The 22,162-nt window shown below is 35.9% G+C and overlaps 1 protein-coding gene across 1 annotated transcript; it reads right to left on the bottom strand.

Moving 5' to 3' along the window:
* Nucleotides 1–21,419: 21,419 nt before the first annotated feature.
* Nucleotides 21,420–22,078, bottom strand: LOC106399810 (10 kDa chaperonin, mitochondrial). Its single transcript, XM_013840262.3, has 3 exons — nt 21,906–22,078; nt 21,696–21,835; nt 21,420–21,611 (listed from the first exon to the last, which is right to left on the bottom strand). Exons 1-3 carry the CDS (start codon nt 22,008–22,010, stop codon nt 21,563–21,565), a joined length of 294 nt encoding a protein of 97 aa, XP_013695716.2. The 5' UTR covers nt 22,011–22,078; the 3' UTR covers nt 21,420–21,562.
* Between the last annotated feature and the right edge of the window lie 84 nt (nt 22,079–22,162).

The following is a 22,162-nucleotide window of genomic DNA, read 5'->3' as shown; positions in this document are numbered from 1 at the left end:
CATAAATCTTCATAACAAACAAGAAAAATAAAGTGGGTCCCATATATCTTTCTTCTTCGTTTTCCTCTTATTGAGTTCTTTACTTTTTTTTTGTAAAATAAATCATGTTTTTTCAGAATCTTTTTTAAAAAGAATATGTATTTAATCAATATCTTCATGATTCAATCTATCTTTTGAGATATGTCAAGCTATATCTCTGATGGTGGTATAATCGATGATGTATGTTAACAACGTAATCAATTAAAGCTTCAACCATGGCGTTTACGTTTTCTCGCATCTTTGTACTCTGTTCTTGCTTCAAATACTACAAGAAAACACATGCTTAACGACGAAAATTAACGAGGAAAAACAATCCTCGTAAATTTGCGTCGAGTTTACGACGAATTTACGTGAAAAACTAAAGTCATCGTTATTTCCTCGTAACGTAACGACAAAACTGTTTCGTCGTAAAGTGGATGTAATTTTACGAGTATTTTACGAGGAAAAACTATTTCCTCGTAAATACGACGTAAACTTTGCGTGGTATTTACGAGGGAATAGTTTATGTGTATTTAGCGAGGAAATTTTTGAATCCACCAACTTTATAGGTGTTACACGTTTTTTTTGCCCACCTAATTAATTTTCGTCGTAATTTCATATCAAAATTACAACTACCAGATTCGAATTTCCTATAAATATGGATGTTTGAACATCATTTTAAACACACCAACAACAAAAAACGTGAAAGAAAAAAAATGGCTGGTTCCGGGACTATTTACGAGTTGCGGAAGTGGATGTATATGCATAGAGATGCTAACGGGAGAGTGACGAAAGAATACCTTGCGGGTCTGGAGATATTTATGCATCAAGCAGATTCAACACCGCTCGCCCAAGAAAGTGGTAAGATGTTCTGTTCTTGTCGGAAATGCAACAATTCGAAACTGGCAAATCGTGAAAATGTTTGGAAGCATTTAATAAATAGAGGTTTCACGGCAAATTACTATATCTGGTTTCAACATGGAGAAGGTTTTAATTATGATCAGAATGAAGCTAGTAGTAGTAATAGCAATTTTCAGGAAAAAGAACCGGTTGATCATCATTTGCATAATGAACATAGTTACCATCAGGAGGAGATGGTAGATTATGATAGGGTTCATGATATGGTAGCTGATGCATTCGTAGCTCATGATGAAGATGAAGAACCTAATATAGATGCAAAAAAGTTTTACGAAATGTTAAACGCGGCGAATCAACCACTTTACAGTGGTTGTAGAGAAGGTCTCTCTAAATTGTCGTTAGCTGCTAGAATGATGAATATTAAAACTGATCACAATCTACCTGAAAGTTGCATGAACGAATGGGCGGACTTGTTTAAAGAGTACTTGCCGGAAGACAATGTGTCTGCTGATTCTTATTATGAGATTCAGAAACTGGTTTATAGTCTTGGGTTGCCTTCGGAGATGATAGATGTTTGCATCGACAACTGCATGATCTATTGGGGAGATGATGAGAAGCTAGAAGAATGTCGATTCTGCAAGAAGCCACGATTCAAGCCGCAAGGACGGGGACGTAATAGGGTACCGTACCAAAGGAACCTACCAATTACAGACAGATTGAAAAGATTGTATCAATCAGAGCAGACTGCTGGAAAGATGAGATGGCATGCCGAGCATACTCAGACGGATGGTGAGATGACTCATCCATCAGATGCAAGAGCCTGGAAACATTTCAACAAAGTACATCCAGATTTCGCTAGCAATATCCGGAATGTGTATCTCGGATTATGCACAGATGGATTTAGTCCGTTCGGAATGTCAGGGAGACAATATTCATTGTGGCCAGTCTTTCTTACTCCATACAACCTGCCACCGGAGATGTGCATGCAACGGGAGTTACTATTCTTGACCATATTAATACCTGGTCCGAACCATCCAAAAAGGTCCCTGGATGTTTTCCTACAACCACTGATAAAAGAGTTGAAGGATTTGTGGTCAACAGGGGTGAGGACGTATGACTGTTCAACGAAGACGAATTTTACGATGCGAGCGATGCTTTTGTGGACCATAAGTGATTTTCCTGCCTATGGGATGTTGTCTGGATGGACTACACATGGGAGATTAGCTTGTCCATATTGTAATGGAACGACAGATGCGTTTCAACTGAAGAATGGTAGGAAGACAAGTTGGTTTGATTGTCACCGTCGATTTCTTCCCATTGGCCATCCTTACCGAAGAAACAAGAATTTGTTTAGGCACAAAAGGGTTGTGAGAGACACTCCTCCTCCATATCTAACTGGAGAACAAATTGAAGCGCAAATCGACTACTACGGAGCTAACGAAACAGTTCGTTGGGGTGGTAATTGGCATGTCCCTCGTAATATGCCAGATTCTTACGGTGTTCATCACAACTGGCACAAGAAGAGTATATTTTGGGAGTTGCCATATTGGAAGGATCTTCTTCTGCGCCACAACCTCGATGTGATGCATATAGAGAAGAATTTCTTTGAGAACATCATGAATACAATATTGAATGTCCCAGGGAAGACAAAAGACAACATAAAATCGAGGTTGGACTTGCCGGATATTTGCTCAAGAAGCGAGTTACATATTAAAAGCAATGGACAAGTTCCCGTTCCGATATTCAGATTATCTTCAGAAAAAAAGTCGGTGTTGTTCAACTGGGTGGCATCAGAAGTGAAGTTCCCCGATGGGTATGTTTCGAATCTCTCTAGATGTGTTGAAAAGGGTCAAAAGTTCTCCGGGATGAAGAGTCATGATTGTCATGTATTTATGCAACGACTACTGCCCTTTGCATTTGCGGAGCTACTTCCAACAAACGTACATGAAGCACTTGCAGGTACGTAGTGTATTATATCACAATAATTTACAAAATAATATATGACTAACAATGTGTTTAATTTTTTTTTGAATATAAAAGGCATTGGAGCATTTTTCAGGGATCTGAGCACACGCACTCTTAAAGAAGAAGTTGTGGAACAGCTTCAGGAGAACATTCCCATCTTATTGTGCAACTTGGAGAAGATATTTCCTCCCGGATTTTTTGACGTCATGGAGCATCTAGCTGTCCACCTCCCATATGAGGCATTGCTTCGTGGACCTGTACATTACGGATGGATGTATCAGTATGAGCGAGCCATGAAATATTTGAAGGGAAAAGCAAAGAACCTCGCCAAAGTTGAAGGTTCTATAATTGCTGGAAGTTTGACGGAAGAAGTTTCTCACTTCACATCGTACTACTTTGCGTCAAAAGTACGTACACGGAGAAGAGCTCCAAGAAGATATGATGATGGTGGTGTTGCGCCAACATATGCAGTTGCTGGTGTTCCAGACATCTTTAGCCAGATTGGGCGACTCGGTGGGAAGTCTAAAGAGGTTTGGTGGTCGAGTGAACAAGACGCTCATAGTGCACACACCTATATTCTACTCAATTGCGAAGATCCATTGATTCGTTATTTTGAAAGGTAACATATATTGACACTTCGAAACACATATAAGTATAATTAATTGTATAATTGCGAGAGATTCATTCCTATAAAATGTGATTTTACAGCCTATTTGTTTCTCAAGTCGAAGAAACATTTCCTGGTATATCCACAAGTGACGTAGACAAAAGGAAAGATCAACACTTCATTAAGTGGTTGCGGAATCAGGTATTAACTAAAATTTTTTTCATACATTATCTGTATTTCATTAACATTCTCTTTATTTTTGCAGGTTGATTATGACGACGACGATGCAGATTATCCTAAGTGGTTACACGAAGTAATTCAATCTCCACTTGTAAAGGTCACCACATCACAGATGTATTTCACACGAGGCTATACTTTTCATACATATGACTATGGTAGACAACGGGCGACCAGTAACTATGGAATATGTGTGAAAGGGGAAACAGATTTCTACGGGATCTTGACGGAGATTATTGAAGTCGAATTTCCAGGGATACTGAAGCTGAAATGCGTCCTCTTCAAATGTGAATGGTTCGACCCCGTCGTCAACAGAGGTGTTCGGTCTAACAAATTCGGTGTAGTTGATGTCAACGGTGGACGAAGGTACAACAAATTCGAGCCTTTCATCTTAGCTTCACAAGCAGACCAAGTTAGCTTCCTTCCATACCCTCGGATGAGAGATTCAGGTATAAATTGGTTAGCAGTAATCAAAGTTACACCTCGAGGACGAATCATCAGTGGAGAAGAACCACCATTGCAAGAAGAACAGATAAATGAAGTTGAGGAACCTGAACAAGAAATTGATGATATCCTTCTCATTGATCCGCATAATCACGAGTACGAAGATCTTACCGATGATGCCACAGACGAAGCTGTTGAAGACGAGTTTAATGAAAATGATGATGTTTCTAGTGATGACGAGAATGTCGATGTATCCGATTGATGTATTTGTTTTATGAATAAGATGAGGGAGTTTGTTTTATGAATAAGATAATGTGGGGTTTGTTTTATGAATAAGGTAATGTGGGAGTTTGTTTTATGAATAAGCAAATGTGGGAATTGTGGTTTGGAATGGAAATAAAGATGGGGTTTGAAATATATGAAGTAGAAAACAAGGAATATGGGGTTTGGGGTTTCGGGTTTCGGGTTTTGCATTCTAGGGATTTAAACATAACACTCGTTAATTCCACGTAAGCTTAAATCGTCGTAAAGTCCTCGTATTCCAACGAGTAAATAACGACGAAGGACTCGTTAATTCCACGTAGGACTAAATCGTAGTAAATACCACGTATGATGAATTCGTCGTAAAAACCACGTAGGATGAAATCTTCGTAAATATAACGTAATACAACGAGGAAATAACGACGAAACCTAAAAATAAATATGGGGTTTGGAATATATGAAGTAGAAAATAAGGAATATGGGGTTTGGGGTTTGGGGTTTGGGGTTTCGGGTTTTGGGGTTCCGGGTTTTGGATTTCGGGTTTCAGGTTTTGGGTTTGGGGTTTCGGGTTTAGGGGTTCGGGGTTTGGGGTTTTGGGTTTTGGATTTCGGGTTTCGGGTTTCGGGTTTCGGGTTTCGGGTTTCGGGTTTCGGGTTTGGGGTTTGGGGTTTCGGGTTTTGGGGTTCCGGGTTTTGGATTTCGGGTTTCGGGTTTCGGGTTTTTGGTTTCGGGTTTGGGGTTTCGGGTTTAGGGGTTCGGGGTTTGGGGTTTCGGGTTTTGGATTTCGGGTTTCGGGTTTCGGGTTTCGGGTTTTGGGTTTCGGGTTTCGGGTTTCGGGTTCTAGGGATTTAACCATAACACTCGTTAAAAATAACGACGAAACTTAAAATTAAATATGGGGTTTGGAATATATGAAGTAGAAAATTAAAGATGGGGGTTTGGGTTTCGGGTTTCGGGTTTGGGGGTTGGGGTTTCGGGTTTCGGGTTTGGGTTTCGGGTTTCGGGTTTCGGATTCTAGGGATTTAAACATAACACTCGTTAATTCCACGTAAGCACAAATCGTCGTAAAGTCCTCGTAGGATGAAATCGTCGTAACTACCACGTAAAATGATTTAAACAAAACACTCGTTAATTCCACGTAAGCAGAAATCGTAGTAAAGACCACGTATACGGATTTATACATAAACCCGTTAATTCCACGTAAGTACAAATCGTCGTAAATATCTCGTAGTGTACAAACTTGAAAAAAAAAGGAAAAGGAGAGAAATACCAGATTAACATGTGGCAAGACTTCCAGCAATTATAATACGTAAGTCTCGCCCACATGAATTCTAATATCTTCTCCTTTTCCTATTTTTTTCAAATATTTATAATTTGAATAGGATTTTTTTGAGGATTGTGATTTGAGATAAGGTGTGATTTGGGAGTTTGTGTGTGGTTTGAGAGTGAGAGTTGTGGGTATATTTATAGGAAAGCAAGCCTCGTTAATTCCTCGTAAGGTAAATCGTCGTTAATACCTCGTATAAAAAAACACGGGCCTTTGTGATTCCTCGCAATTTCCTCGTAAAAAAAAGACGGGCCTTTGTAACTGCTCGCTATTTCGTCGTAAACTTACGAGGAATTTGCGACGATATGTAATCTTATTTATACACCCGAGCGCTCACTCTTTCTTTCCTCTCTACTTCCTCTCCATTTCGTAGCAATGGTAAGCCTCTCTGATTCCTCTCTAATTTGGTTAGTTTATGATAGATTAGGTGGTTAGTATAGGGAATTTAGATAGGTTTGCGGATTTTATGTTGTTTAGTGTTGATTATGTGGATAATGTTGGGAAATATATTGTTGATGTTAATTTTAAAAATTTAATTTTTTTCCCAGGTTCGAAAAGGAAGACTTACTGCCCATTACAGAGAGATCTTCGGTGAGCCGGGTAGTCGTTTAGACCCGGCCTCTTCTTCCACTCCCAGTTCTTTGGGCCAGGAGACTGTCCCCGAGACTCAGTACACTCAGAGAGTCTCTGGGTCTACTTCTTCTACTGCACCATCGGCTCCTCATGTGCCTCCTCCGATGCCTCCTCCGATGGCCGCCGATATTCATCCTGATTTGATGGTGCCTCCGAGTGCTCCTTACTCGCAGTACACTGTAGAGGACATTCTCAGTCTGCCAGGCAGATAAGGTTTACCAGTCATCGACCCAGACCGACCAGACGGAACTTTGTGGTATGTTGCATTAATTTTTTTTAATTCGTTTAAATTTCTTTTATAACATTAAAAAATAATTTATATTTTAAATTTGTATTTTCCAGGTGGGGGGTTGACGGATGTCTTGCATCGGACGTAACCGACACGATCAAGGGTTACTTCTCCATGCCACATCCAAACTGGAGTAAGACGCCTCACTACGTCAGAAATACGTGGTTCAAAATTTAAGCTGTAAGTTTCTATTAATTAATTATATATACTTTAATTTTTTCATGATTTATATATATACTTTCTAAAAAACTAATTGTTAATTTATTTTTCCAACAGCAAAAATATACTTGGGCCTTGGGGATCACTGAGAGGGTGAGGAAGAAGTTTAACGCGAAGGCGAAAGTTCGCTTGTTGGACACGGTCTCCAACTGGAAGGGTGACTGGATCGTGAAGGGGTATGAGCGTGGCAAACCCGCTGAGCTCACCACGGATGTGTGGGATGGCCTCATCCGTTATTGGCGCCTTCCTGATTCCATTAGAATCGCCCAGGCTTGCTCTAACTCCCGTAACACGGTCGATGAGCACGGGAACGGGCCGATGCTTCACACTACGGGCCAAAAACCCCACGCCGGTGTCCGTTTGGAAATGGTAATTAAATATTTTATTAAATAATTTTTTAATATATATATTAATTTATTCTAACTTTCTTAACTGTTTTTTAGGCCAAAGAGACGGGACATCTCCCGTCTCTTATGGAACTTTACGAGAGGACCCACAAGAACAAGGCGGGCGTATTTGTAGATGGCAAGTCCGAGCAAATCTACAACGACGTAGTTGCTCGGGTTGAAGACCGCCAGACTCAGCTGACCCAGCAGTCTACCGACGGATTACCCGTCACCTTATCCACACTTGACGTGGATAAGATTTACGAGGAGGTAAATTTTCAAAAAAATTAATTTTTTATTATTCATTTAATTTAACTTTAAATTTTTACTTACAATATTTATTTTTTGTTTTTAAGGTTGTCCCTAAAAAAAAGGGACGGACGTTGGGTATTGGTTCCGTCAACGATGTTCCGAGAGCGACATCGTCTTATGGTCAGCGACGGGATGATGAAGTCACTGAGCTGCGTAGAGAGTCCGCTCAGCTGCGTAACGAGTTGACCGCGACAAAATCTCGTATGGGTGGAGTCGAGGGTTTCTTGGACGTTATTGCGGCCACAAATCCGGAATGGGAGTCCATGTTGAGGAACATGCGACAACAACATCCCATTCAAGGCGAGTCATCCGATGTACATAACGAGGCGGATGTTACGAGGAGGAGTGATGAATTCTACCGGGCGATGAACGACCCTTAGTTTTTTTTTTGGTTGTTGTATTATATAAATTCAAAACTTATTTATATATAAAATATTTTCATATTGATTTATTTTTATTTTAAATTTTAATTTATTATTAAATTAAATAATTTTAATTATTTTTTAATTATATTTTTAAATTCTGTAAAAATAATAAAAACGAAGTAAATTCGTAGCTAATGTACGACCTCTTTACGTGGAAACCTTACGAGGAAATGACGAGAAACAATTAACGACTATTTTACGAGGAAACATTTGCGAGGAAATAACGAGGAAAAGTTTACGAGTATTTAACGAGGAAATCGTTTCGTGGTTGTTACGTGTATTTGCGAGGAAACTCTTTCAAGGTATTTACGTGTAGGTTACGAGGAACTCATTTCGAGGTATTTACGAGGAATTGTAGCGACGTCCTTGCGTGGAATATTGACGTGGTCTTTACGACGAATCGCCCTACTTCGTCTTTACGACGAAATATATTCCTCGCTAAGTTACGACGAATTAGCGAGGAAATATGTGTTACGACGGACGAGTAACGAGCAAACGCGCTTCCTCGCTATTTCGTCGTAAAGCCTCTTTTACGACAAAATAACGAGGAAAACCGCCCTCGTTAAGGTTATGTTTTCTTGTAGTGAAAACCGCAGGCCGCCCTCAACGAAACTCGATCTCCAGGCTGCCGTGTTCATCTTCCTCGTGGTGTCACACGACGATTGAATTCGGTTCGTCACGTTCTCACTTTGCCTCAGTCATCTTTGTTGTATCTCAGCTCTTTTTTTTCCGTTGTGCTGTAACCTTCGTTCCTTTTTATTGCGTCCTCCAACTGGCACAAAAAGCTTAAGAGCAACAATGGCTAACTTTGGTGTTTTTGCACGTCCAACCCTTCAACTTTTGTCCTATTTCAGTTTGACCCCAATATTATTTAAACGTAAATTTCTCCTTAATTTCACTACCAAAATTCTAAATCTGCATTTTCCTCCTATGATATGCAAATAAATACACAAATATAATATATTCACCTAAAATGTAATTTAAAATGACTAAAATGAACAAAAACAAGATATTCAAAACTACTAAAATCATAAAATATTGTAGGTCTTGAATTACTTACTTTTCACAGGAATCCCAAATGAATCGCTCATGTTTATGCTAAACGATTTCAGTTTCTATTAGACAATATGACCGTTCTAATATTCAAACCACTGAGTATGTTAAAACCTAGTTAGTGTACAAATGAACAATGTACATGTAACTTTTTATAAAACAGTGTACATGTGAACAATGAATATATGTGTACACGTTGATGATTCTGACATACATCTTTTTTGTAGGTTTTCCATCTAAAGAATTAAGCTTCTACGACTTTTGAAATTCACGATAATATTAACAAAAATATAGATAGTGTTAGCACAATGTATACATTGTTTGCACGATGTACATTTGGATTCTTTTCGCCATCCCATGTACAAATGCACACTGAAATTATGTACACATCAACTTAGTCACCCAATGTACTTGTGTACACATCAACTTAACTACCCAATGTCCTCATGTACACGACCATGATATAGACAATCTAATGTTATATAGCATTTAATTATTTATTAGTAAAATGCCAACGAATTCAACTAGTTAAATAACTATACTGCTATCACCATGTTTTATATGTTCACAAAGAAAATCACATTTTCAATACAAAAAGTTTAACTTAGAAATAAAGAGTCATTTCTACTTGTTCACATTACATACTAAAAACATTCAAAAACATCTCAAAATGTCATACACATTACACTGCAACAAAATAAATATAGACACCAATTTTTTTGTCCTCAAACCTCTAGTAAATGTCCAAGCTCGGTTCCAATTAAAGGCACAACCTATTTATTCTGCTCAGTGTACATGTGTACATTAACTTCAAAATGTACACGTGTATATTTACATATGTTCTTTAATGACAAGACCTAACGTGTACAATATACATATTATATTTTATCTGATATTTACACGTACACATATGTTTGAGATACATTTTAGATGTCTAACATATTGTAAAGTTGTGTACATTCGTTAGTGTATATGTGTACATTAAAGATTGGTGACGTACATGTGTACAACAAATATGGTAGTGTACATGTGTTCAACAAATATGGTAGTGTACACTAAATTAAGAGGTTATTTCTGCAATTTGCAAAGTTAAAAGCCAAATAGAAACTTCCAGAAGTTCAAGGACTCGTTTGTGTAATCATGGAAGGTTTGGTCGGTACAATTAAAAAGTGAGGAGTCAATTTGAAAGGGATACATTTGCAAATCAGAAACTTTTGGGGCAAAAATGAATATACTCAAAAATCAAGGGACCAAATGTGAAATAAAACCAAAAGTGGCCATTGTTGCTCATTGACTTTCGCGATGAACGAGAGCTGCGCCGGAGAAGCTCGAATCGGAACGAGTATTCTTGCAGCTCCGAGAAGGTGATCTGATGGTGATGATAAAAGAAGATCCACTGTATCCGATGTATCTCCGCTTCATCACATATCTGGGAAGCGAAAAGAGAGAAATCAGATAAGTTTGCATTGATTTTTTAGATCTGTAGATCTACAATAAAAAAAAGTTTGTTGATGATAAAGAAAATAAAAGAGAAGATGAAATTATGATGATAAAAATGAATGATTTGCAGAAAGGACTCTGATTTACAAAGTAAAAGAAAAAAAAAACCCAAATAAATTTTTTTAAAAGGAAGAAGAAAAACGAGATGATAATCAGATAGAGAGAGGAGATAGATAATGCAAGTTGCCAAGTGTGAGACCATTTTAGTCACATGATTTAACTTAGTTAACAACTTTTTGGTTTTAGTTACAAAAAACTACCTCAATAGCTGAAACTGCCTTATGTTGTAATAAAAACATAGAAACTGCCTCTCAGTGTTAATAACTCAAAGTTGTTAACTAAGTTAAATCATGTGACTAAAATGGTCCCACACTTGGCAACTTGCATTATCTATCTCCTCTCTCTATCTGATTATCATCTCGTTTTTCTTCTTCCTTTTAAAAAAAATTTTTGGCTTTTTTTTTTACTTTGTAAATCAGAGTCCTTTCTGCAAATCATTCCTTTTTATCATCATAATTTCATCTTCTCTTTTATTTTCTTTATCATCAACAAACCTTTTTTTATTGTAGATCTACAGATCTAAAAAAATCAATGCAAACTTATCTGATTTCTCTCTTTTCGCTTTCCAGATATGTGATGAAGCGGAGATACATCGGATACAGTGGATCTTCTTTTATCATCACCATCAGATCACCTTCTCGGAGCTGCAAGAATACTCGTTCCGATTCGAGCTTCTCCGTCGCAGCTCTCGTTCATCGCGAAAGTCGATGAGCAACAATGGCCACTTTTGGTTTTATTTCACATTTGGTCCCTTGATTTTTGAGTATATTCATTTTTGCCCCAAAAGTTTCTGATTTGCAAATGTATGCCTTTCAAATTGACTCCTCACTCTTTAATTGTACCGACCAAACCTTCCATGATTACACGAACGAGTCCTTGAACTTCTGCAAGTTTCTATTTGGCTTTTAACATCAAATGGCTTCAAAAGTTATAGTTTCATTTCTTTTGTGCATTTTGTAAAACTTTAGTAATATGTTTGTGATATTTTTACAAGTGATTACTTGTCTTTTGCCTTAATATGCGTAAATATTTGAGAAAATCCTTCTTTCGGAAATGGAGAGAGTATTTTGCAATTTTAGCTAAATTAATATTTTGTACAGTGTGTACATATTAATCATTGCACAAGTTACATGGTGAACATATGAACGATGTACGCGTGGATAGTGAAATTTTGTGTACATAATGATTACATATGATTACATACATATATCGTTACAACTGCATACACAATAAATGAATAATACCCCATGGAAAAACATTGGTGCGCTTATTTGCATATAACAAAGGTTAAAATGCACATTAATAACTTTGGAGTAAAATCAAAGGTCATTTTTGCAAATCCGAAAGTCTAAAGTCAAAAATGAAATTTTTTTTTGAAGGACCAAACGTGCAAAAACTAGAACCTTGACCATTGTTGTTCTGAAGCTTTCACTCTGTGACGGAGAGGACGACCCACAAGGATTCCAGACGGCCACAGCGGTAGATATGAGCGCAGCGGAGGTGATTCTTCGATGACTAAATGAGGCAGCAGAGTGGTGATTCGCTGTAGGATCTCGCCTACAGAGGATGTGGTCGTTTTTGATTTACAGCCGCTTCACACATGAGAGCTCGAACAATGACAGAGGGTGTGGCCGTTTGGTGCTCGCAGTATAGATCTGGCCCTAATTTAGCGGCTAGTGATTCGAAGACGACAATAAATTTTGTTATCGTTACACTTTGTTGCCGAAGAAGGTGATGAATTAAATAAAAAGAAACGCAACAAAACTTTTTTATCTTCAGCTTCTTCATCCACTTTTGCCATTAAAGCCATTATTTTCGTATCTTTCCTCAAGTTTTGCTGTCATTAAAGAGAGAAAGAAAATAAGATTAAAACTATGAGACCCATTTTGTTAGAAGAATAAGATTAGTTAGCTTGTAGTTAGGAAACTACTTTAGGAGCAAAAGCTGTCTTAAAATGTAATAAAAACTCATAAACTGTCCTATAGTGTAAATCACTCAACAACTTTTTGGTTTTAGTTACAAAAAACTACCTCAATAGCTGAAACTGACTTATATTGTAGTAAAAACATAGAAACTGCCTCTGAGTGTTAATAATTCTTGAGTTATACCAAGAGGCAATTTTAATTTTCTTATAACACAATAAGTCACTTTCAACTACCAGAACACTTTTTGAAAGAATTACACTGCAAAACAGTTTTAGGCTTTTAATAACACTATAAGAGAGTTTATTCTCCTTAGACATTTTTTCTTCTTCCAGCACACGTTTCACTCTTCCCAATTAATGAATCAATTGAAATCTAACTAAAGTCTAACTAAATAATAAAATATTAACTTTGTTATTATTTTGTGTTCTTCTCTCTCTCTCTCTTCTTCCTCTTTCTTCTTCCAAACTTTCTATTTTTTTCTAAATTAAAATCTGATTCTTCGCATTATTTTTTCAAAAGAACTTGCATATAATTATTGTCTATGTTTCTTAATCTATCTTTTAAGATATGTCAAGACGTATCTTCTGATGACGGTGTAATAGTGACATTATATGATAACAACATCAATGGTAGAGACGTAATCGACTTTAGCGTTGCTACAGTGGAGACGTAGAAGATGGTGGAGACGTTGGCAAAGACGATGTGGAAGACCCATCATCCAACAGTGGAGATACAATTAACGTCACACACCTTTCTCATGTGTGGCATTATGCTTTGTTCTCTGTTGTGTTTCACCCACTGATCTCTGCCATCTCAACCACCATTCTTCGTCATCTCAACAACCATTCTTCGTTATCTGATATCGAACTCCGGTGTACATGTGGACATTGAACTATGATGTACATGTGGATATTGAATCTTGGTGGACATGTGGATATTGTACTCTAGTGTTTTGAGATGAATTGTGATGTACATGTATATATCTTGATACATGTATAGCTTTACACATGTAAATACCTTGATCCATTGTTAGCTTGATACATGTATAAACAAAGACTTCTCAAATTATAAAGCATCTTCTACAAAAATTTATCATTCCACCCACATGTGTACAAACTCACCACAAACATTGATGTGTTGTTCATATCTCACATACAACTACTATTCTTTTGATTCACTTAGATGTACACATGTACACCTCAGATTGTGTACAGAACCAAGTCGTATAGCCTCATATGTACACATCACGCAACCCCATGACCTTGTTTAGTTTCAGTGTATCCATCACACTCCATCAATTAAATATGTGTTCTAGTGTATAACTACATTTTAAATGGTTTTCTAAATGGTTTTCTAAATATAGAAAGAAACATTATTTTGTTTCGGTGTCCAGGAACGTAGGTTGTACACATGTACATGTTGTCCACAGTTATGATGTTTACATGTACACTAAATCTACATATATGTGGACATGTTTTTGGGTTATTTTGTTTCGGTGTCCACAAACCTATGTTGTACACATGTACATTAAGGTTTTGAATGGTAAAAGCAGTTCAAGCGGTGCAGATCAAGTAGATCATGCAAATCAAGCATAACAAGTGCAGATCAAGCAGATCATGCTGGAGAGATGCAGATCAAGCTGGAGAGATGCAGATCAAGCTGAACAAGTTACTTTTGAAGTTATGAATGGCAAAAACAGTTCAAAGATGCAGATCATATATTTAAAAAATAAAAATTACACCAAAATATCAAAACACATAATGAAAAATACATAAACAAAGTTAAAATAATTTAATGATTTGCCCATAACATATCTGCAATATTGTCTCTAATATTTGTCATACGATCTCCATCAGCCATATTTGTTGTCTCCATGTCACTTATATCACTTTCAGAATCTTCGTTGCTAGTATTTGTATGTCTCATTTCTTCAACGAAATCTTCATCAAAGTAATTTAAAATTCTGATAAAACTATGCAATCCCATTGTAGCAGTTACCACTCTTTTCTGGACTGCAATATCATATCTCGGAAAATCACTCAAAATCCTCAATTTCTTCTTCCAAACTCCAAATGTCCTTTCAATAACGAAACTCAGAGATGCATGACATCGATTAAACAGTTCTTGTTTATTCTTAGGAGGAGGACCATTGTTGAAATGAGACATGTGATACCTAATAACCCCATTCCGAGAAGATCTATAGGGAGCCAAAAAACCTTGCTTATTTGGATACCCAGAATCAACTACATAATACTTGTCTCCTGGAGGCAAAGGAAAGTCAGAATCACCGTCTTGTGCCATCGTGAGAACTGCTGTATCGTGACATGATCCGGGTGCTCCATTCCAAACATATGTAAACAATATATTGAGATCACATATCGCCATGATGTTAAATGATGTCCTATCATGTCGATTCCAATACATTCCTTGTAGTTCAGGCTTCACTTTAACACATACATGAACTACATCCATAGCTCCTACAAATCCACTAAAATATGGCCAATATCTTCTGTCCATTTGCAGCCTTTCAGGAATTCGAAGTAGTACTCGTCTTGTTGGAGTCTTAACATAATCACAAGCAAGTAACTCTGTCGCCCTAAGAACTTCAAAAAAAATTCTATTCACTATCTCTTGTGTCCGTCCAAATCGTAATCCAACATCTCTTTGAACTTCATTGTGCCCACAAATTCTCAAAAACATTGCCACACTTCTCTTCTTTGGTGCAAAGAGTATTGAGACTGTGATTGGACGTCATATAATATGAAACATCGTTGCATCACATCCCAAAGCTCCGGCGGCTTTCGTTTAAATGATTTTACGATCCTATCTACCTGTTAATAAGATTATGTAATTTTTAGCCTACAAATATTATAGCTATATTAGTTATTAATATATTTTGGGTGTAAGAAATATTGTATGTACTTACTTCACAATCTTTCCACCATGAATCAGATGCGGATATCACAGATGTAATGGGATCAACCGAAATGCCCGTAGAATTTTTCATAAGATGCTTGTACTTCTTGTATTTTTTTTTAGTTGATCAAGTTTTTCTTTGAAGAACCGGTAGTTTACGTTACAATTAAACGTTTGGTTGAACTTATGAATGAGAAACTCTCTACCAGCGGGTGTAGGATCTTTGAAACGGTAATCACCCACGACAATTGCTCGATCGTACAACTCAATAAATACCCGTTCTCGGTTACAAAACATGCTAACTGAAATATTTGACGTACAACTATAAAAATATTTATACAATATCTACCTCTTACTATTTTAATTATTATCTGATGTTCTACCAAGTCTAAAAATAATTTATAGTGGACACATTAATTTAAATATAAACTAAAAAAGAGTGTTAGCCCTAGTGTAAAAAAAAAAAAATTAGAGGAGAGTTTTATTCTTTGATAATGGTATCGTGATTGTAGTGAGAATAATGAAAACAGATGTTGTTATTTATAGAAGTAAAATAAAAATTTTCAGTTAATTTAATAAATCAGAAAAGAAAGTATTGGGTTAGAAAAAGAAGCAATCATTGATCAGCTCCAAAAACAGAGTGAACTGCAGGACATGCAGGAGACCTGCATTTAAGCAGAAAAAGACAAAAAAGCTGTATCCATGCAGTTGTCCTGCTTTTTAAGTTTGGAGTATAAAAAATCGTGATTGGCAATTAAATATCTTTAAAAAGCAGTTGCAGATGGTCCGTCTCTCTCCTGCTTCCCCATTCACACTCTAAATTCATATGTTTTCCAGAGTTATGATGTTTACATGTACACTAAATCTACATAGAAAGAAAGAAAGCATGATTCATCAATCAGAAAGCCACGGTTATGAGCCCAAAACCCAGAAAAAACAAGTTTTAATATTCAAATCAATGAATAGTTAATTTTGAAATAGCCATGTGAAGTTAAGATAAATGAATCACCTTTAATTACTTAGGAAGAAAGAAAGCATGATTCATCAATCAGAAAGAACTAGAGATATAGTTGAGCAAAAAAGAACCAGAGACATGAAAAGCAGAGGAGACATATACATGATTCACCTTAGGGATGGTAATGAGTTTTAAGAATCTAAGGATTGGACGGAAATTCTAGCGGAACTGTGTGACTCATAATTTACTGGATTTTTTTTAATAATTGACTTATCTAGGTTGGGAGAAGAAAACCGATGGAAAAAAAATCAAAAGATCTAAGATTTATGTTTTGGAGGAGTTGAAGAACGAGTTTCTAAAATCAATTTTCTGTTAGAAAGGAAAGAAAGAACGTGATTAACAGAGAAGAAAGTCAGGAGAGAGAAAATGATAGGTCTTACTGGTTAGAAAAATGTAACTTTGGTTTGGTCTTAGTTGAGTACATCAAGGTAAACAACCAAAATAAACTACCCTAGTAGCTGAAACTGTCCTATGATGTAATAAAAACTTGGAAACTGTCCTATAGTGTAAAACACTCCACTTTTGTCTAACTTTTTTTTTTCGTTACGTTTACTAATTGAAACCAAAACAAGCTATAACTACTAGGTCCCACTTCTTCGCACTCCTTTCCATGTTTTCTCTTTTCTCAAAATTAATTTTTTTTTTCACAAATCAAATAAAAAATTGAAATTTGCAGAGCGAGTTTATCACGTGAAAAGAATTGATCTTTAGTAACAAAATATAGACAATTCCTCCCATGATTTCAAACAAGAATTTCTTCTATGATGAACAACCGTTCATGAAAATAGAACAAAAAGAGAAACAAGATCATTTTTGGAGTGGTAAAAAACCTTGTGGTTTCTTCTCCAATGAACAACCGTCGTTTCTTCTCCAACTGAAACTCCATTGTCGGCGACCTCAAACCCTAAGCTCCATTCCGACATAGCTCTACCGCTATCCACGTCAAGATCAAATCGTCTCCTCCTCGCCGTGGTCATCATGCTCGGGACCAGAGTTGTGGACGTTGGAATCGTCGTCACTTTAGTCGCAGATCGAAGAGAAAGCTTCACTGGAGAAACAATGGTCAAGTTTTGGTTATTTACACATATGGTCCTCCAAATCTTGTTTATTCTCAAATTTGGCTCAAAATTCTATTATGTTCACGAATATTTCCCAAAACTTTTAATTGTGAAATCCAGACCAAGCAAATATTCTGATTTTGCAACATTGGTCCATGCCATTTTGCTTCATTTCGTTGATGCCTCAGATGTTTCTGATTGGAAAATAAATCCTTTTGATTTGGTCCCATAATTCATATGTTCACACTGATAAATTGTCTATGCTACTTTGTACACAAAATATCATTGATGTTGTCCATAATAGAAGCAAACATAAAACTCCAAAAGAATATCAATGATTTTGGGTGTCCATGTGGACACTAGCTATATTATAGATGACCGGTATAAATGATTTAAATAAAGTTTCATTTTTATCCTATATACTTGAGCAATGTCTACATGTACACATGTGATTTATCTTATTTATTTTTCTGAGCAACTATACTAAAAACTATTAAAATCATCATCATAACTTGATCAATGTATAAATAAATCGATGTACATATTTTTTGCTCTAAGTTGGAAGACCTACATGTTTCATGTTTATGTGTACGAGGATAGTGAAATTATATGGTGTTCATGTATTGTTGTACAAGTTAATTTGTGTACATGTGAATCAATGTACATGTGGATAATAATAAAATTGTGTATATGGTATAGTGTACACATCAAATGGCTTCAAAAGTTATAATTTCATTTGTTTTGTGCATTTTGTAAAACTTTAGTAATATGTTTATGATATTTTTACAGGTGATTACTTGTCTATTGCCTGAAAATATACATGCTGCATCATTACATGAGAGGTCTATGAATCAATGTACTATTGTACAAGTTAAATTGCGTACAAAAAAAGAAGTTAATTTGCGTACATGTGAATCAATGTACATGTGGATAATAAAAAAATTCATACATGTGAATCAATGTACATGTGGACAATAAAAAAATTGTGTACGTGGTATAGTATACACATCAAATGACTTCAAAAGTTATAGTTTCATTTCTTTTGTGCATTTTGTAAAACCTTAGTAATATGTTTGTGATATTTTTACAAGTGATTACTTGTCTTTTGCCTTAATATGCGTATATATTTGAGAAAATCCTTCTTTCGGAAATGGAGAGAGTAGTTTGTAATTTTAGCTAAAATAAATATTTTGTACAGTGTGTACATATTAATCATTGCACAAGTTACATGGTGTACATATGAACGATGAACGTGTGGATAGTGAAATTTTGTGTACATAATGATTACATATGATTACATACATATATCGTTACAACTGCGTACACAATAAATAAATAATACCCCATGGAAAAACATTGGTGTGCTTATTTGCATATAACAAAGGTTAAAATTGACATAAATAAGTTTGGGGTAAAATCAAAGGTCATTTTTGCAAATCCAAAAGTCTAAAGTCAAAAATGAAAAAGAAAATCTTGAAGGACCAAACGTGCAAAAACTAGAACCTTGACCATTGTTGTTCTGAAGCTTTCACTCTGTGACGGAGAGGACGACCCACAAGGATTCCAGACGGCCACATCGGTAGATATGAGCGCAGCGGAGGTGATTCTTCGATGACTAAATGAGGCAGCGGAGTGGTGATTCGCCGTAGGAGCTCGCCTACAGAGGATGTGGTCATTTTTGATTTACAGCCGCTTCACACATGAGAGCTCGAGCAATGACAGAGGGTGTGGCCGTTTGGTGCTCGCAGTGTAGATCTGGCCCTAATTTAGCGGCTAGTGATTCGAAGACGACAATAAATTTTGTTATCGTTACACTTTGTTGCCGAAGAAGGTGATGAATTAAATAAAAAGAAATGCAACAAAACTTTTTTATCTTCAGCTTCTTCATCCACTTTTGCCATTAAAGCTTTATTTTCGTATCTTTCTTCAAGTTTTGCTGTCATTAAAGAGAGAAAGAAAATAAGATTAAAAACTATGGGACCCATTTTGTTAGAAGAATAAGATTAGTTAGCTTGTAGTTAGGAAACTACTTTAGGAGCAAAAACTGTCTTAAAATGTAATAAAAACTCATAAACTGTCCTATAGTGTAAATCACTCTAGAAAAAAATCTGAACACAAAGGTGTATGCAAACTCTCTAGCTGGAGGTGAAATCGCATCGCATCTATACATACCTCTAGGGGAAAGTTGAAGAAGTACCAGGGATAGGTAGATTCAAAGACGGCTAAGTGGGGGACAAACGGTGCGACCGCCCCAGATTTAATCCAATGTCCTCATATTTCTTAATAGCTAAGGACACGGTTTAAGAAATATATATATGTAGTTCTATTTTAAAATAAATATAAAGGCCGTAAAAGTATTATATATATATATATATATATATATATATGTATATTTGTTTCCATCAGAAAAATTATCAAATGTTACTTATTATACTTGTTTTTTAAAAAATAATTATGAAAACTGTAAATCGATATCTATTATATTAAAAGAGAAGTCATGACTTAATTCATGTGTGATTTTTTAATTTGGACCACTCCTTAGAAAGATGTTAAAATTAATTTTTGTATAAATATTTAAATTATTTGAATTATTCTAAGACAAACAAATCAAATAGATATTCCTATATTTACTCTAAAATTATATCTGAATAAAATCTTTTTATATTTTTTATTTACAATATAAATATAAATATATATAACATTTTTTATTAAAATAAACCTTTTAAATATTTAAGTAATTTCGTGTTTGTTTAACATAGATGTATATTCATTTTTCACTTAAAAAAAACTTTTAAATATTTAGTTAATGTCGTGTTTATTTTAAAATTAAATTTATATTTATTTTAACTAAAACGAAATTTTAAAATATCTAACTAATATTCTAATTATAACTAAACACATGTACATTTTTGTATTAATCTGCGATATTAATTTAATATAATTTTTTTCAATAATTTTTTTGATCTTTCACCAGTAAAATTTTTCAATTTAAAATTTTGTATCACATTATTTAAAATATGAAAAATTTAAAACAAATAAATTAAATTATTACATGCGGACTATAAAATTGTTGTGTATTAAAATGTTATATTAAACAATTAGTAATATGGTAAATATTACAATTAATCATGTAAAAGAAATAATTATGTGTGTAAAAATAAAATAATCACCCGCACGGTCGAGATCTAGTTATGTTTAAGGGTCCAAAAAAACATTTGCACTAAGGGCAACATTATAGGTGGTCCCTTAGGCTGGGTCCTTAAGTGTAGGGTCCCTTAGCTTTTAACTAAAAACGCTAAGGAACGGCCCTTAAATAAGGGACTTTAGAGAAGTCCCTTAGCGTTTTTAGTTAAAAGTTAAGGGACCCTACGCTTAAGGGCCCAGCTTAAGGGACCACCTATAATGTTGCCCTAAGGGTCCGTGAAATTCTTGAGCTGGCCCTGGGTAGATTACACAATGATCGCCACAACGACAGCTAGGTTCCACCTTTCTATTAACTCATCTCCATATTCGTCTTCTTCAGAAAATTTATCCAGTTAGATTCAGTTATGGTTTGTCAAGTGTCTCTAAAGGGATCTGGGAATTGAAAACCAAAGTTATGAATGGCTAAAAGAAGCTTAAAGGATCCAGATCTCAACACAGATCATAACGTACACATGATGTCTTCTTTGATAGGAGGTGCTCTGTTCATAGCTGAAGATTTCTTCACGCTGGTTGGCACCTCGTGGAAGCCATTGGAGTTGGAACATGTAAAAAGCTTCTTGACTACTGGATTAGATTTCCAAATGTTCCAAGGAACCTTTCCATTTTCGGAACAGACCAAATAGTTTATCTATTACTCCTAATCAGCCGACATTACTAGAAGCATTGTAGACGGTTATGTCCTACGTAAGAACTAGATGGATATTGTATGATCATGAAATGAAAATTATTTGCCAACATTGATTCATCAATTCATAAAATTGATCCAAAAGTCGAAACCGATGAAAAATTGCAGAAAACATAACAGAGAGCAATCATCAACTCAAATCTCTCTCTCTCTAGTCTCAACACATCAATCATGAAGAGTAGCCATGAGATCTTCATCCCTATACAAAAGAAACCTGCAAACGAGACGAAACACACAGTGAAAATCATTAAAACTAAACTCTCAGAGGAATAACATCGAACAGGTTAAGAACATATACTCTTTCTCTCCGAGCTTCACTTGAGTACCACCGAACTTAGGCAAAAGAACACTGTCTCCTTCCTTAACCGAAACCGGAATCAGATTCCCGGTTCTGTCTCTCGCTCCAGGACCAACTGCTATCACCCTCCCCGAATTCAACTGCGTTCATTCAAATCCATCAAATTTTATGTTTTTCAATGAGCGGATCGGATCAAGAGAGGCTCTTTACCTGAGAAGATGTTTCCGGTAGGAGAATGCCGGAGACGGTCTTCGACGGTTGAAGAATCTTCTCAACCAACACACGGTTTAACGTCGGGATCAATCGCTTCGCCATTTTTCTCTTACGACGACGGAGATGGAATCAAGCTCCGTAAGATTTTAGTCTCCAGGGTTTAAGCTGAAGCTTGTGTTGGGGGTTTTACGATTTCTTGGGCCTTTAAGCAGCCCAGGCCCATTAGAGTTTAGTTTTGTACTTGTTCAACTCTC

Source organism: Brassica napus, chromosome C5 (genome assembly GCF_020379485.1).
Source record: "Brassica napus cultivar Da-Ae chromosome C5, Da-Ae, whole genome shotgun sequence".
Taxonomy (NCBI): domain Eukaryota; kingdom Viridiplantae; phylum Streptophyta; class Magnoliopsida; order Brassicales; family Brassicaceae; genus Brassica; species Brassica napus.
This window is presented reverse-complemented; position numbering and strand designations above follow the sequence as displayed.